This window comes from Propithecus coquereli, unplaced genomic scaffold (assembly GCF_000956105.1).
Source record: "Propithecus coquereli isolate 6110/MARCELLA unplaced genomic scaffold, Pcoq_1.0 Scaffold70, whole genome shotgun sequence".
In the NCBI taxonomy this organism is placed as follows: Eukaryota; Metazoa; Chordata; class Mammalia; order Primates; family Indriidae; genus Propithecus; species Propithecus coquereli.
Window position 1 is genome coordinate 1,390,361 of NW_012153063.1, and position 17,830 is coordinate 1,408,190.

Below are 17,830 nucleotides of genomic sequence, written 5' to 3' on the forward strand. Positions count from 1 at the left end.
TGTATAGATTCTAATCCCAGACTATGTTTTCTGATGCTAGCAAAGTGCAAATTATATCTAAAACATGGAGTAGGTACATGGTTATATAAATATTTTTGTTTGTAAATATATTTGTTTTAAAATTTGATTCTCTATGGAAATCTGGGAGGAAATACATGTAAATGGAATAAAGTTTCATTAGAGCAGGGATTTGCAAGCCTTCTGGAAAGGGCCAGATGGTAAACAGTTTTGGCTTTTAGGCTATACGATGTCTGTCACAACCTCTCAACAATGCTGTCTTAGCATGAAAAAACATTATTGTTTATGGCTAAGTAATTTACAGCTGCTTAGCCATACAGAATATGTAAATGAGTGAGTATGGCTGTGTTCCAATAAAATTTTTTTTGCAAAAACAAACAGTGGGACCAGATTTGGCCCATGGACTGTAATTTGTTAACCATTGATTTATAGCAAACATTTTAGAGTCTAACAAATCTGTTTTCAGATCTTGCCTCCATCACTTATTAACTTCTGGAAGCCTCTAGTTCCTCATCTATTAAACAGAGATAGTCATAGTTCCTACCTCATGGTTTTTGTGAGCATAAAATGAGATACTACATGTCAAGTGCTCAGAACTATGGCTGGCACATAGTAAGTGCTCAATACACAGTAGATAAACTGCTTTTGTTGCTCTCATTATTTTTTTTTTATTATTGGTGTATCTCTAAAGGCAACTGAGATTCATATTCTATAGAACCTCGGGTGTTAATCCTAAAAGCATGTGACAAGCCCAGAGCTGGCAGAGACCCACATGCTCGAGACTAGAGTGGTGCTGCACCTGCTACCAAGCCCTGGGTGGTCTCTGAGGAAAAACATCTCATGCATACAATTTCAGTTCTGCCCAAAGTGGCATCCATTTATGTACACAGTTGAGGGCACTGATGTGAGCAGAAAAGAGAATTATTTACACAGAAATGAATATATACACAAAACTCGAGGATTTCAGAGAAACTAGCAAAATTGGTCTTGTGATTTCTGGAACAGGAATGTATAATTAGGACTAAAAGTATTTTGTTGTTAGGAGGCACTGTACCTGCATATTAGCCTCCCGAAGGATGTGATATTTAAAATAATTCTTACACTAAATTTAACATTGCTTAGATTTAAAAGTGCTGTAGGAGAGGAGTTACTGTATTATGGATCGGCTCTTACTCAACAACTGACAGAAGCGCCACCTTGTGTTTTCTTTCTTGCTGTCCTTCGACTCCCTTCTTTTTTTATATTATATATCTCCAAGCTGCAAATTTCTCTTAGCAATAAATAGGAACTTCAAAGTTATTATCAATTGAGTCTAAGGAGTCTTTTTTCCATTTCCCCAAAATTATCAAAATGGATTTAATGCTTCCTTTATATCTTGCCTTCAGAACCCCATTTTGGTGTTTAACACTGTAAGGACCATGAAGAAATATGTCTTTGAGAGCAAGGCTTCAAAGTCAGATCTTTACCGGTAACCTCCTTCTGACTTCTAAATTTTAACTGTCTCCAAGTGGAGAATAAAAGAGTTAGCATTCAAACAACTTTATGTGCTGCTTGGAAGAGCAATTTAGTAGAATGTTTTTCCTTCTCTTCATGCCTCATTTGTCAGTCAGATTGAGCTCATTCTGTGGCAGTCATGTTCTTTATGTGCTTTTACTTGTTTGATTCATGACACTGGGGAGGGGAAGAGAAGAAAGACGTCCATCGGCAGCAAATGGGGCCTATTTGTTTCAAATTCCACTAAAGGTGAATTTAATGGAACTTAATTGTCAGAGGTGCAGAAACTGTAGATTTAAAGGCTTATAAATCCAAGCAGTCACTAAGCATAGCATCTAAAAGTACAATTAAGCTAAGTAAATAAAGGCGACTTACATACTGAGCCGTCTTTTACGCAAGGTATTTACTGCCTGAAACCGCTTAACTGCCTTTCCCTTGTGGTAACAAAAGTGGTCGGTTCATATGACTTTCTCCCATGATCCTTTGTCACAGGTCCTAGTGCCACCAATCTCATAATAGGCTCCATCGCTGGTGCCATCCTGGTAGCGGCTATTGTCCTTGGGGGCACAGGCTGGGGATTTAAGTAAGCAACGCCGCATGTCTTCTTCTCGGTGGCTCTGGCACTTCTCTTTTCTGCTTACATAACCAAGTTTTGAGTTCCTGCTACAAGATTTTAGCTTTTAACAATCAAACTGCAAAAGCAAATCTTTTAACTCAGAAATGGGTTAGAAAAGAGGAAACATGAACCCTCGAATGTCATCTTCAGGCAAGTGGGAAATGTAGAAGGAATTTACATACACTCATTTTTAAGGAGAACGAAGTAGAAGCTCTTCAGTAGCAGACATTCCAGCTTATAGGAGCAAGCATTCCGAGATACCCTTGTTTATACACAGGTAATTGAGGAAACCATGTAGTTGGAAATAAATAATTGTAAAGTCCTTGTATCGGTTTAAAACCGATTTCTATTCCACTGATACTTTGAAATTTCACCACCTAAGTAACCACATGGTCATTATCTTTTTTTTCCCCATGTAACATGTAGCTTTGTGGTTTGAAAAGCTTTATTATATGAGAAAAGATTTTAAAAATATTTGCATTAATTTCCTAATCAGCCGAATTGGTTTCAAATTAGAATTTGAAATCTATGGCCTTGACACTTAATATTTTCTAATTAATGGCTAACTACGGACATGACTGGTAGGCCTGGTGTGTCTTCATAGTGGCCTTTTAGTTTGGATTGAATGTTGATCACTCAACCAAGGTTGTTAAATAGACACACCAGATAATCACAGACTTTAATTATGATAAAAAATTTTAAACCTGTTTATCCAGTTTGGATGCCTTATGCTCCAGAATCATTGGGTAGTCACTTTTTACACCTTTGCATGCTATGGTGACTTGAAGATTTTGATTTGTGGGTAAGCCCTTCTGTGCCAAATATTCCCTGTGATAAATTAAGTTTCAACCAGGTCTAGAGAAACACATTTAAGTGGGAAATAAGACCTTTACCCAAATTCAAAATCCACTTTGCCTCCATCTGGTTACTCAATAGAGAAAGCTTTTGCCCTGAACTATCTGAATAATTGCCTTAATTATGAATTTTATTCTATTTTATATTTGGAATCTTGAATTCAATATATTTCAGCCAGCTAAAATATGATTGGAAATTGATTATAAAAGAAAAACACACTAAAAGATTGTTTAAATAAATTCAGCATTTTCTGTTAATTTGTTATCATATTAACATTTAATGAGTAAGCCTACGGGTTTTGAGTAACTTTAACTTTAGAAAGGTATTATCAAATGGTACTTATTTTTAACTGGGACTTATTTAGTGGAATAGTTTTGGCATCAGTGTGTTTTCAAAAGTACCCACATAAAACGAGCAACTCACATTTGAATTTTTTGTCTTGGTATTAATAAGACATTGCTCAGGTCATGAGTCACTCATGTGGCATCTAATAAAAAATATATTTTTGTTTGGGCTGGCTTAATTCAAACAAAAACTGGTATCTCACTGGTATCTCACTTATATAAAAAAGTCATTGCACATTATAGTAATGCAATACTCTTATTATTTTATAACGCTCCCTTGAATTTTTCCATAAATAAGCCTCAAGAAAAATAAATTTAACCCATGCCCAGGCTTATGCTTCCATGGCATTAAGAAATCTCAGTCTCAAAGGCCTGGAAAACAGTCTTCTCTGTGTCTTTGCCATCCAGCCACATGCAATGCCAAATTTACCATCTCAACTTTTGGAGATAAAACACACTATTCTGTAGCAGGACCACAAAACAGTGGCCTGGCCTAGCTCACAGCTTGAATTGCATGTTTCTTTGGGGAAAAATGGAAAAGCCTTTATCACTGTGTATATAAGTGGATTAAGCTCTGTTCAGATTATTTATATCTGAGAGAGATGTCTCATCATCAGAAGAGCAGAAAACAAAGGGTCGGGGATCAGTGGTCACTTAGTGAGTTGAGAAGGAGCCTTTGCTGACTGCTGCCTGGGGGTTGCTGTGTAGGGACCTGTACCGCTGAGCTAAGTCCAAGCCCCTTCCCAAGCCCTGTGACTCTAATAATCACTTTAAGGGAAACCTTTGTAGAAAGGCACACAATAGGATGAAGTGTTTTATGCACTGAAGCAAAGAAAAAGTGAACACTAAGAATAATTCTAGAACATATAACTTTAGGAGTTTAAATTTGGAGAAGTTGCTACAGGAGGATCTTAGTTCACTTCAGATTTTAATAGTAGCTATGTGGCTTGTATTAAGCTTTAAAGCCTTGTAGTAAAAGGCTTTCGGTGCCAAATGATGATGTTTATTAGGTTTCCCACCACTTGGGCAGTTTTGGAGACTATTAATCTAGAGATAATTTGGAAGTATTATTTGCTAGTTCAAGTGGAAAGCCATTGAATGTTTCATTGAGTTCAATGTAAATTAAAAAAAAAGAGATTCCTTTAGAATCAGAAATTAAAAATAGTTTGTAAAAAAGATTGCTCTAAATATGGCTATTCAGAAACCCTCCTGATATCAAATTTTTATTACTAGAAAAAAAGTTGGTAAAGTAACCTGAAGAATTTGGGGACACGTAAACTTTTAGATTAAAGGAAAATATATTAACTGCTCAGGCAAAATATTGCCTTTCCCTAAAGTCACATCTCTTTAGATGTAATACTCTGAGTAGTTTAGACATGGAAGAAGTATCATACCATATATGACCTGCTCAGGTATAAATGAGAAAGACAGCTATGCCCTGAGCCTTGACATTGTGTAGCATTCTTTATGATTCTTTTCTTAAATAATATTTTCTCTGAAATACGTGGTAGAAAGCATGAATATGTATGTGTGTGCATGTGTGAATATATGCACGTTTGTATGTGTAAAGTGATAATGAAGATTTATCAAAATTATTGTAGCCTGAAAATTACACAAATTTAGATTACCTACTTGTTTTTGGTGGAATAGTGGAGTCAGAAACCTTTGGTTAATGTAAACAAGACTTCCATAACCAAGGTTGTGGAATTCTTGAAAATTAAAAAATATGTTTTATTTGGTGGACTGTTTTTTTTTTTTTTTTAACATATTCCGACATATTGGGTAATGCAGTGGGTGTACTTTAGTAACTTTGGTTAATCCCATACTCCAGGAGTATGAGGATACTAAGGGTTGATTTAGTCTATGGATTCCCAGGTGTTTAGGGTCTTAGGATTTTCTCTGAGAAGTCCTGTGAAAAATGAAGGCACAAGGCACGCCAATTTGTCCACCTTCTCCCCATGTCTGCATTTATTTCCATTCACCCCATCCTCCTTTTCCACCCCATCACTGGCACACACAGAATAAAGTTATGAATTGTGGTACGGAGGATTGCAAACCTCTGTCCTGGTTGATTCATGGGGACTCGTGACACTTACCCAATGTTGAATGATAGCACTGCTTGATCAGACGGTTAGAGCTGTTGCTTTTCCTGGACATTGGAGAAAATCAAGTAGATGAGGAATCATTTTAGTAGGATCTTCCCTAAAGCTTAGGAAAGATGAACAGTACATGGAGAATTTCATATCTCCATTTAAAAATGAACAGGATTGCCCTTGTCACCGTGGATGTGGCTGTTTATTTGACATTCCCTAAATTTGAATATAGGAATTTAAATATGGGCAAGGTGGTCATTTACATGCACATTGGTAGGTGATGGTGATAGGAAAAGAGACATTCTAGAGGATGGTAAGAAAAGAACATGAAGGTAACAGTGACAGTTTGTTGATAATTCAAGTCAAAAGGATTCCAGGATGAATATTGAGCTCTTCCAACCAAATTATAATGTCTCGGTCTATGGAACCTGGTTACCACATCCTCCTATCCCACTACTTGCTCTGTCCATGAGATTCAGTGGCAAAGTGGGTTTCTACCACCACTAATAGTGTCCATACTGGCCTGGCATAGCTACTCCTGGCACTAATGGTGTTAATTTAATAAGCTTGTATAAATATTACATGTGGTTTCTTCTCTCTGAGAAGTTACTTGGGTTACAATTTCATACTGATTGGATTAATTTTGGATCTAAGAGATTCTGTGTGGCCTGTGTTCCATTTTGTTGGCCATGCTAAAGAAAAGACTGCTCATGTACTCACATAAATGAAATTTAAAGGACTATATCTAGATTATTACCAGGAAAGTTAACTGAATTGTTCGAGTGTCAAGTTGGATGAAATTTGGAAAGGAATGTGGTATTGCTAATTATATTTTCTCAAAAGAGTAAATGTCTGGATTTTTTTGCTTTTGATTTTTACAGAATTGGGAAATGGAATCCACTTTAGCTAGTCTTTCCATGAGGAAGATAACCAGACTGCTGCTTGCTCCCATGCCATGGCCACATCCCAGTGCAAACTAAGGAGCCTGAGTCCCTTAATGCCTGGGACTCCTGGGTTAGGCCCTTCTCATTCTCACCTTAGCAGGTAGCAGTGGTGCTAGGCTGGCCAGGAAGATGCAGTGCATTTCCCTGACTCAGCCCCTCAGGGAAGTGAGCTCAGTCTAAGGTGGCCCAGGAGTCTAAGTGGGAGTGATGGTGACTCAGCGTAGAATGGGAAGAATGTGATAGCAGTAGGTAGATACACCCTTGAAAGGCGATCTAAAGGCTTTATAGCTCTGAGATGGTTATTGTTACCTAAAGAATTTTGTTTTAATTTTGTATGGATGTCTATGTGTGTAATATATATTGTAGACAAAAGTCCAGATTTTTCAGAAGTAGTAAAAATTGATGAAAACTGTAAGGTTTATGGATTCCGCTGATACTTTATAATGATCCAGAAAAACCTTACAGGTTATGATGAGAAAGTTAATTTCCTTCAGAATCTTAGTGAACAGATTCAGAGAAAACGATTGTGGAAGGAAAACAGCAAAGACCTACCCACAGTAGTTGTACTTTCACATTAAAATAGAACAAAAAGAATTTTTTTCATACAGAAAATTCAGGACAACCTTTTCTCAACATCCAGTGGCCCTCAGTGGTTTTACAATTTATATGTGAGGAGCCCTTGCAGTCCACGTGCTGCGGGAGTGTCCGTCTCGTCACCAAGTCCCCCTCCCAGGTGCTGCAGCTCACCCTCCCCCTGCTGGGACATCAGCGGACAAGCTAAGGTCCTGGGATCCCCTGTTGGTATGCACAGACCATTTCCCCTGGAAAGACGGTTCTACAGAGTGGTTCGGCCCCCTAGTCTAACCTGGGAACCCCGCAATCCTGTAGATCATCGTTTCTGTAAAAGTGCAATCTAATCTTTGAAAACCAACTTTTAAAAGGAGCACAGGCTTTTGGACACCCGGGGTCGCCTGTGTGCCAGGCTGAAATGGAATTTCATGTCTCCATTTAAAAATGAACAGCACTGCTATTATGATCTTGAACATGGCTATTTATCTGACATTCCCTGCATTTGAAGGAATTTAGATGTGGGCAGGGTAGTCATTTACAGGCATGGAGCTAGCTTGGTTTGCTCTTTCCTCTGTATTTGGATTAATTGAGGAGAAGTTAGTCTAACATTCCTCTTGAGTTCCAGCAATACATAGCTAATGAGCTTTGGCTCCTAGTGCTTCAGGGCCATCTCACAAGGTCAGGGCCTCTGTTTCTCAACCCTGACTCACAAGGGCAAGTGTGACTCCTTACACCTCCGCCTCCAGGGGTATGAGCGGGTGCAGACCCTGTGCTCCGCGGCAGACTAACTTGGTAGAAGACACATTATGGGAGACATCTCTTTGGTCTCACCTCTATTTCCTGGGCAGCATCAGCAGTGCCTGCCTTCAGGAATATTTCCTCTAAAGAGGGCAAGGTGGGAATGGTGAAGAAAAGGAAATAGCACTGCTACAAATAGTATTTGCCGCAATGGATTACCTGCTGGGCCAATGAGCCACATGCATAGGACATTCACGAAGATGTTTGCATGAAAACTTTAAAAAAGAAAAGGGAAGCTTAATTCAAAGATTTTTATGTTTGATATTTCAAAAGAGAAGCATCAAAGTGGTCATCTTGGGAAAAATAAGAATTTTGCAAGAGGCCTTTATACTGATTTTGAGCTTTGGTATTGCTTTTATTTTGAATTACTTATGGGGGAGGAGGACTTGATTGTAATCCTTTTGGTACTTCGGGCCTGTAAGGGTATATCCAGCTGGCCCCGAGTGAGTGGGCAGGGGAAGGAGGGGTCTGGGGACTCCTTGGTCTCCAATGTTGCATGACGCCCCGGTGGCAGCAGCGTTGCACCCGCACAGTATGCAGACTAAATGCATGAGCCCCCTGCTTGGTGCCCCACATGAAGCCAGACTACGGGGAGGTTGCAACCAACTTTTGTTGTTGCCTTGTAGTGTCTTGCCAGTTCTTTCTTTTTTCTTTTCAAACCTAGGAACCACTTTTTAGGAGACTGGACACTGTGAGCAAGGCATTTGAACTTGCTTATTTTCAACTAAGCTCAATGCTGCATTTGCTTAACTAACCCGCGCCTGTGTCCATTCTCCTTTGAGTGTACCGTCTTACCGTGCACTCTGTTTTACAACTTGCTAGATATGAAAAATGCTCGTTCCACGGTGGAGTAAACGCTCATACACCCAAGGCAGCAAGATAACTGAGGAGAGCAAAGGCCAATCCACTGATCCCGAACTCTAGAGACCTGGAGGGAGGTAGCTACAAGCCCTTCAGTTTTCCTTAGTTCTCCCAACAGCCCCCTTTGTGGAAGAGGCCTCCCGTGATAATTTTCATCCAGTGCATTAGCAATGTCATTTAATTCTGAAATAAGAGACAGATTGGGCCGTGGAGTCTTCTTGTGATTTAAAATGAACAATTTGAAACTTCTTTGGTCTTCACAAAAGGACAGAGGACCTACTCTAGTGGGGGTGTTGTGGAGACATTCGAAAGCATTAGCTGCTCTGTTTCCTTTTCAAGTTATTCTGGAGGCTGCCTCTGTGTGAGTTGATTACTTTGCTGTGGAACTAGCATCATTGTCATTCTCATCACCTTTCTCTCATCATCATCTGATTAATATTGTGGATTTTCCCCCTCTGCTTGCATCTTCTTTTGACGCACTCTGGAAGAAATGTCAAGAAGAGGAGGTTCGATCCTACTCAGCAAGGTGCCATCTGAACCGGCGGCCCGGGATGAGCACCGTCTCGCACCGTTGGGCTCTGGGTATGACGTGCTCGCAGCAGTGCTGCCAGGACTGCTAAGCGTGTGAAGAAGAACCTTGGGTGGTCATGACTACAGAGCTAAAGTCGGGGTGACAGGGATGGTGTAAAAGAAAGCTATCCCTTTTGGAAATAATTTCAAAGAACCCCTCTTACCACCTGTCAATAAAGGGGAGCAAAAGACCATGTTATAAAAAGAACTGTTTCAGAATCCTTTTTTTTTTTTTCTGACTAAAGGAAGAAGGAACAACAACAAAAAATTAAGTGCAATAAAAGAACCATTAAAAAATAGCAAATGATTTATTTTCCCTCAGCCTGCTGGCACTTAATATCTTCTAAATGATTTGGCATGATTTTTTTCCCTTTACTACCAATGACAAACTCCAGTGGCATGAAGATCTAATTTTCGAAAGGGTAAAAACTGCATGGCATATATACAACAACAAGCTAGCAAGCCAATTCTCAACCAAACCTGAAATGGAGTCCCTAAGGTGAAGGCGACAGATGAACACACAGAAGCTGCCTGGGCCTCTTCACTTAAATGTCTCCCCACCCCCCATTCCTTAAGCCCCGACCCCCACCCCTAGAGCCCCCACTCCTCGCTCGAGACCAGACCATGGCAGAACTCCATGGACTGTGCTTTCGTTGACTCCTTTTCCCCGTTGTTTTTTCTCCTGGACCAAGCATCCTTTGGAAATGGGAGCTGGAATTTGAACACTGATGCTATTGTATAGTTCTTTTACCAATGTAAATATGGAAATAAGAGATTTTGACACATCATTTTCACTTGTCTGTATTGAAATATTTTTCCTGTAAAGGTTCTCTGTAAAGTTGTTTTATCGTTCGCTCCCCATCTTTTTTGTTTTTTTTGTCTCTGTCCTTCTTTCATATACCATGCTGTACAACGACAACTGGACTTGCTTAAAAAAGACAGACAGAGCCACAGATGCAGGGAGTTTGGGCACAAAATAGGTGCAATTTAAAGTTGGTATGCTTGAAACCAAAACTAGACAAAGAGTGTGGGGGGGACACAAACAACAAAATAACCCATATGAAAACACAAAAATTCTGTAAATGCAAATATATGTACTGACAAGTCTCTGAAATTTTTTGATGCCATTATAAACATATGTATATAATGTATGAAAGTAGACACCCTTTCAAAGTAATCACAAAAGTGCCAAGCTCATGATTTTAATTTTTGGTTTCGTCAGTTTTCTTTCCCTGTCTTTAATGTGAAAGGAGGATAAACTTAAAGCCTTAAATAAAAAAAATAATTTTTAAATGTTGAAAGCTTGGGAAAAAATTAAGCTTTCCATTTTATTTGTATCTGTTATTGTCAATGTTTCATTCATGCTTCATCTTCCTGCCTCAAAATATATATGGTAGAACCCATTGTAAAAGTGGTTTTGGGGACAGAAGCAGAAATCGCCTTTTTTAAAGCATTGTTATAATAGGCTTTCTTTCTGTGTGTTGTGTTTGCAAAAATGTCCAATCTTTGAACGTTGGGTTGTGCTGGTTTATAATTGGATTCTACTGTATACAGAGTCACTGTCTTCTTTTTCCTTCAGGCAGATTTGCAGATGTAATCTGAGGTTTCCAAGTCCCTCTGAGCTTCCTTCACTTTCACCGATTTCTTTTTTCTGTTTATGGTCAAGATAGCTTCTGTTCAAGTGTTATGTAAATAAGTTAATAAAGAAATTTGGTCCCAACCTTGTTTTGAATGTACAAACTCATACATGATCACTTCGGTGAGCATCCATTTAGAGACAAACTTTACTAAAGGCCCCCAAAGAGCCTCCACTTATCTAATGTCCTCTTTTTAGGAACGGGACGTGGAATTGTACTATTCACTTCTTCATGACACCGAATCTGTTGCTAGATTTAGCTCTAAGTCCCTTTTCAGCAAGATTCATGACGTAAGTCTTACAACTTTTTCTTTGATGTTGGAAAGAATTATTTCCTAAGATGCACTGCTTAAAACAGTGACTTTCCCCCCAAGGTATTTTTAATTGTGTAAATATCACAATCATAGAGCAGAAACCTAATTTTCTATATACTACAATAGACTATCACCTAACATCTTATTCCTATTGTTGCTTTCTGAGTAATAGGTGCTACACAGGTAGGCAGACGTTCTCTAGGACTAGCTGTATGTTTATTTTGTAATAACAGGGCTATCTACAGGGTCTCTCACCTTACTCCTGGCTTCACAAGACACAGGTTGTATCCCTCTGCTCAGTGGCAGTCGCTCTTTCGGCTTGGAGGAAACTCAGAATACTTGGTATCTCTTCCTGTTGCTGCATTGCTTAGTGTCTCCCTGTTGCTGTGTCCTACTCACTCGCAGATACTAAACTGCTGCTAAGTACATCATACATGTTTCACCACTATTCTAGAGGCGCCATGGTGACAATGGAAACAAAACCATGGTGGTCACAAAACAAGCTAAATCTCTATTGTTAACTTCTGAGCATTTCATAAACAACATTGTAAATGTGCGATGTTATGTTTCAAAGCAGACCACAGTGGTCCCCAAATATTATGTACATATGGCAAATGTCAGTGTAACTTTTTGTTACACTGGCAGTTTCATAGGTAATCAAACCTATGCTCCAATGTTAAATTATTTGTGTGTATATATAAAATACACAAGCTTTAGGCTATGTGTGTATGAATATGAAAGATAATGCAACCATACTAATCGTAAACAATGGATTATAATTATTTTTGGTGGTATAGGTTATGTAGTTTCAAACTCTTTGCTGTATTTTCTCTTGCACATGCCATTCATTTGCTAACTTTTATGGCGTGGGTATTCCTTTTTATTAATTTGAGCTCAAAGCACAAGTATCACTGTTTAACGTTACTCAACAAATGTTAGTGTTAAATGATGACCAAGTTCCCATTTCACCTGCTGTACTTTTGCTGCATTAATTAATGACACCTGGGTGAGGAGACGTGCGTGACCTTCATTGCTCACCTGAGATAGTGCATGTGCCCATTGAATTAGAGCTACTCCTACTAGATAACAGAGTAGTACACATAGGTGCATGTTACAAAACACGAATCACATAGAGCTGTGGAGTTTTACCAAGTGGTGTGTTTTGTTTTTGTTTTTTACTATGCAAAGATGGGAAATGCACAAACTTTTCAAAGACTACTGTCTAAAGAACTTTATGGACAATACTTGAACCCTTTCTTTAAAGTCATCCCATCATGTTTTATAGTCATTGTTGCTTCCATAGTTAATTTTCATTTTTAAGTGCTTTGTAATTTTTTAAGTGCACAATCTAAAATTTTGTTTGAAGTTAATAAATTCATTCGTATCTTGTTGGCTGCCTATGAATGGAGATTCAGTAGTCATTGTATGCATCTTTTAGTCGAGCGTGTATTAAAACTTTTGTTATTGTAGCATTTTGTAGCTTTCCACTTTGATCATTTCTCTTAAATCCTTTTTGTGTTTTCACTTATATTGTTGATTAAATGGCCATGCACCTGATATCGTCAGAGTTTTAGCATTGGTCTCAGAGGCTCAGTGAAAATTTAAGCAGTCAATGGTGCAAAATAAAATCTCTGATTAATGATAAGTATACTTCTGGTTAGGATTCAGTTTTATTTGATTCATTGGAAATTCTTTGCTTCTTATAAATCAGAAAAAAAAAAAACCCACGTTAGAATCACACCACTATCAATTTTTTTCTTTATTGTCTGTCTTCGGAGTTTAAAGAGCAGATGGCTCATAATGACATCCACACTTGTGATCTGGTACCAAATTTATAATCAAACAACAAAGAAAGTAGAAGAAAATCTTGTCATATAAACTGTGTTATCAGAAACATTCTAAGGAAGGTATTTCACATGGAATTGGTCACCACATTATATCTCTTCTGCATGAATGTCTTCAATATGTCTCCTCTCATCCCCACTGCCTTGGTTTGGCCTTAACAGCCACATGCTACTGCACTGACACGCACACGTGCTAATCTGACCACGTCATTACCCTGACGAAAGTCTTGCAGGTCTTTTCATTTCCTGCAGGATAAAGCCCAAACTTATCAATGTGACTTAAAGTTCTACCTGCCTTTCATGACCTCACACCTGTTCGTTTTTCTAGCCTCAGTGGATCTCAACCTCTCATAGTCACCCACAGTTCCCCAAAAAGAGCCTCTCTACCCAAAGCTGAATAATAATAATCTAATTTAAATTTTATGTCCCTTACCCATAATTCATTTGTTCTAATGTCATTTCTTGTAATAAAAGAAATATAGAGGGGAGGGAGGGTAAGGGCATCATACGTAACCTAATCATCTGTACCCCCATAACATGCTGAAATAAAAATTTAAAAAAAAAAAAAAGAAATATAGAAACACTTAAAAATAACGTGAATATTATACGTAAAATAAGAAAACTTATTAGAGTGTCATTTATATTTGACTTTAAAGGAATGATCTGATTTTTGGCATGTTTTCCTTTAAGTCATTCTATTTTCGAGGTTGACATTGAAATGAGTTCTGCTCCATGAGAAAGATGACCCAGAAACCAGAAAGTCCCTAGATAATGAGCAGCCCTAGAATTAAAGTTTGATGTGAATAATTAAGTAGATAATCCATATGCACATGATGGAATTACTAAGTAACTTTTAAAGTTTAAAATAGATGACCTTTAAGGTGCAAGGGTTAGGGATGTCTACTCATTAATTTATTCATTTGACAAATATTTATTAAGCCCTTAAGGCATGCCTAGAACTCCAGGAACCGAAGGAACAAATGAAAATTCTTGGCCTAAAGTTGCTCACAATTTAGCAGGAAGAGACAAGTGTTTAAAACAAAAAATCTCTGAGCCCAAAGTGATAAGTAAGCTACGCTAATCTTTTGCTGGAAGTGAAAAGAAGTGTTGGGTAGGTGGGAGAGGGATGCAGGAAGGCTCGAAAGAAGTGAGTTTTGAACTATCTTGAAAGATGTCAAGAATTTACCAGTCTAATAAAATGGGAAATATACTCAAGCCACAGGAAGCAAGGTGTGCCAAGATCCAGGAGGAGGAGCCCAGACCCTTGGGGTGAGTAGAGCTAAATATGCCGGATCCGTTCAGCCCATGTTTCCTTTCACACTTCCTCCCTCCTTTCTTCTTTCCTTCTACCTTTCACAAACTCTTGATCTGTAAGAATCCTACAGTATTATGTCAGGCCCCAAGGACGCAATGATGAGCTCTCAATCTTATGAGCAAGATGCAACATTTAAATACAAAGTGATAAATACCATAATAGACATAAGTATTAGGTGCTTAAGAAGGAGAGGGGAGCAAGACTTTATCCTTGATCTTGGATCAAGGAGAGTTTCACAGAGGTGGTGGCATTCGAGCAAAAGGCTTTGCCTGTGCAACGGGGCTCAATAACCATGATTCCTTATTGTTATGTTTACCCAGGGCTTGCTCATTTTGGTGTGGTGGTGGGGAAGTCCATTCATAAATGCCTGGGAAGTAGAACCACCTGTAATGCAAGGATCTAATTGTCTACTGCAGATCTCTGGGTGTCTTTTGTTTGTGTGAAGGTTATGATGTTTGTTAAAATCTCAAAATTTTATATATTTTCCCAGCGATGTGCTCATCATGGAGCAGTCTTAAATGCTTGGGGCTGTCAGTAATGACTAAGAGGGCTTCTTGACCTGGCCTGTGAGCCTCTAATATTTTCTTAGCGTAAAGATTCCTGGCTAATCTCAGTCTGGAGTGAGGGGGTGGATAAGAAAAACCATAAAAGCTTTTAAAGCATCATTTAGTAAGTCCTTCCATTAGTTAGGGGTCAAAATCATTTTCCAAGTGTAGTCGCATTTCCGGTCAACCAAAGTTAGTGTTTGTCTATCTGTTATGCTTTAGAAAGAAGTTTACCATTCCTCAGTCTTTTCAGAAGCTTATCAGCAGGTCTGGCCTTTTGACTAGAACAAGTTCTTGGCCACGTATGTGACACAAGGAGAGAAATGAGATGCCACGATCATTCGTCACAGAACAGAATTCCTGCTGGGATCTGCCGCACTCCTCTGCCAGTTGATTGCGTGTGCACACACACTTGCTCTGGTGTGACTGTAAAAACTGCACTTGTGACCCCACAGAGTCCATCCTTAGGAGAACATTTATCTGACTGTGATGATCATTGAAAGCCAAATTGGCCCAGGAAATCAATTGGTCCTACAAAAACATGGCAAAACAAAACAAAACAAAAATACCTTTCTGAATGATCAAGAGTATTTGAAGAGTTCTTCAGATCTCTTTGGAGCTGTAAATAGCCTCCAGCCTTCAGGAGGTAAATGAGCTTGCAGCAGAGCTGCTTTAAGCCCAGGTCTCGGGGTAAAGACAGAAAGGCAACTTGAGTGGTAGAGGACATCAGGACCGCCTCTGTTCTGCAGCAACAGACACAGCCTTGTAGAGCCATTGTAACCCCCACAGAGACAGCAAATGGACTGTAGGCAGTAGTTTTAAACTGCTTTTTCTACATAGGTAAAATGGCTACAAAGCAAAGATCACATACCTAAGGTCTACAGGACCTGGTCAGTTACCAAAATGAGCATAACAGGGCAATGTGGGAGACAGGAGGGATGAGGGAGGCTAAACTGAGCTAGAGAACATGCACCCTGTCCTGGAGGAAGCAAACTCTGCTTCTCCAGCCAGTTGTCACCATATGGAAAAGTGGGCCTGTCATTGCCCATTCCATTCCATTTATTTTTCCAGAGAAGCTAGAAATCAAGATTTTTTTTTTTTTTTTTTTGAGACAGAGTCTCCCTCTGATACTCAGGCTAGAGTGCCGTGACATAATCGTAGCTCACCACAGCCTCAAATTTTGGGCTCAAGTGATCCTCCTGCCTCAGCCTCCTAAGTAGCTGGGACTACAAACACATGCCACCACACCTGGTTAATTTGTTGTTTTGTTGTTGTTGTTTTTGTTTGTTTTTTGTGGTCTTTTTTTTTTTTTTTTTTTTTGAGACAGGGTCTCACTCTGAGACAGTGACATCATCGTAGTTCACAGCAACCTCAAACTCCCGGGCTCAAGCAATCCTCCTGCCTCAGCCTCCCAAGTAGCTGGGTCTACAGGTGCAAGTCACTGTGCCCGGCTATCTGAAATCTAGATTTTAATATAAACTTTCCCTTTTTATAAACGGTGAAGCCCATTTATATTTTAAAAAACTGTGCATCAAGATGGTGAAAACAGACTCTATCTTCACATGGAATTAAGTCTAATGGCCCCCTAGTGTGTAACTTCTGCATAAAATAATAGAACATTTTTATGTCAGGCCCCCTGAAATTGCCCAGTAGCACTAATGAGTATGAAGATGTGGCCTTACTTCCAGTCTGGGTTACAGATTGCCACGTGAAGGGTCACTCAGGCATTTTCCTGAGTCCCCACCTGTAGTATGAACTTACTATTGTTCTGTATGGATAGGGAGCAGCCTCTGAAAGCCACAGAACATCAAAGAGAGGCTGCCATAAGATACTTCCTTTCGATGGTGCTTTGTATGCAAAGCTTATTCACATATGCCCATTTATGAGAGATGAACTAAACATGCATTGGCAAATTGAGGATCATTCCTCAATGCTCCTTGAGCTGTCTCACTGCTCACTAAGGCAGCTTAGTGGCTGCCTGGATCTTGAGCCATGTCTGCCATCGGTTGGAGAAAGTGCTGTGGTTGATTATGCATGTCTGCTCTCTGGCAACCAGAAGTACCTCACGAGAGCCGCGTAAATCTTACAGCAGTCTTTCTGTCTCTGACTGTCAAGGCTAATTGGATAAAGGGACGAATCAGCCAATCTGGCTAATCCAGAGGCCGCCATGTACTAATCTGGCTCAGGAAAATGAGGGAAGGATTCTTGAGCAAAGAAATGCAGAAGCTGAAAAATTCAGCAGGAAGGAGCAACTTTATTTTTTTAAATTGTTCTTCATTTCTGATAATTCTGAAGGTCTATATGTTGCAGAAAATTTAGAAAAATAAAAATTTAAGGAAGAAAATTAAAATCACTATAACCTAATCACCAGGATATAATGTCTAGTGATATTTTTTTAATTTCTCGAACTCACTATTTTCTTAGTCTTTCCCACACTCACAGAAACAGCCTACAAAGGTAGGCAGCCAGTGGTTCGCTCAGAGGGTCTGCCTTTCCACTCCCCTGCTCATCAGTGTGTGTGTCCATCCCATGTGCCGTGTTCTGTGTTCTTCTGGCCCCAGAAAAGGATGGGACAGTATCTTTAGGCAAAGAAGTGCTTTCTAACCTCTTGGCCTTGCCTCAGCCTATTTTCTTTGATAGGAAGACTTCCTCCCCACCTCCCAAGCCCCAGATTCCCGGGCACCCCCAAGTATTACTTCAAACACCTATTACCTCCTTCACGAAGTCTTTCCGGATCCTTCCGTGGCTTTCTAGTTACATACAGAGAATGAGGGAGCTCTAGTTGGTGGTGGAGGTGGGATGAAACCCCAGGTATTTTGGGCTCCAGATTCCATGCTCTAATCACATCACTTTATTATTCCTCTTTTATTACCATTTTATAGTTGGAAAAAAGTTGGAGAGGTTTAGCACCTTCCTTGAGATTACCATTCTGCAAGTGGCTGGGCCAGAATCACACCACAGGCTGTCCAATTCTGGATCCTTTTCTGGACCCAGGAGAACATGAAACATAGCA

General features: G+C 39.4%; 1 protein-coding gene across 1 annotated transcript in view; it reads left to right on the forward strand.

The window, feature by feature from the left end:
• ADAM23 (ADAM metallopeptidase domain 23) overlaps positions 1-9,130 on the forward strand; it is a 164,288-nt gene extending 155,158 nt beyond the window's left edge. The window contains exons 24-25 of the mRNA XM_012661203.1: positions 2,005-2,095; positions 9,082-9,130. Coding sequence (XP_012516657.1) covers positions 2,005-2,095; positions 9,082-9,130 — 140 coding nt within the window. The remainder of the gene's footprint in view (positions 1-2,004; positions 2,096-9,081) is intronic.
• The last annotated feature ends 8,700 nt before the right edge of the window (positions 9,131-17,830 follow it).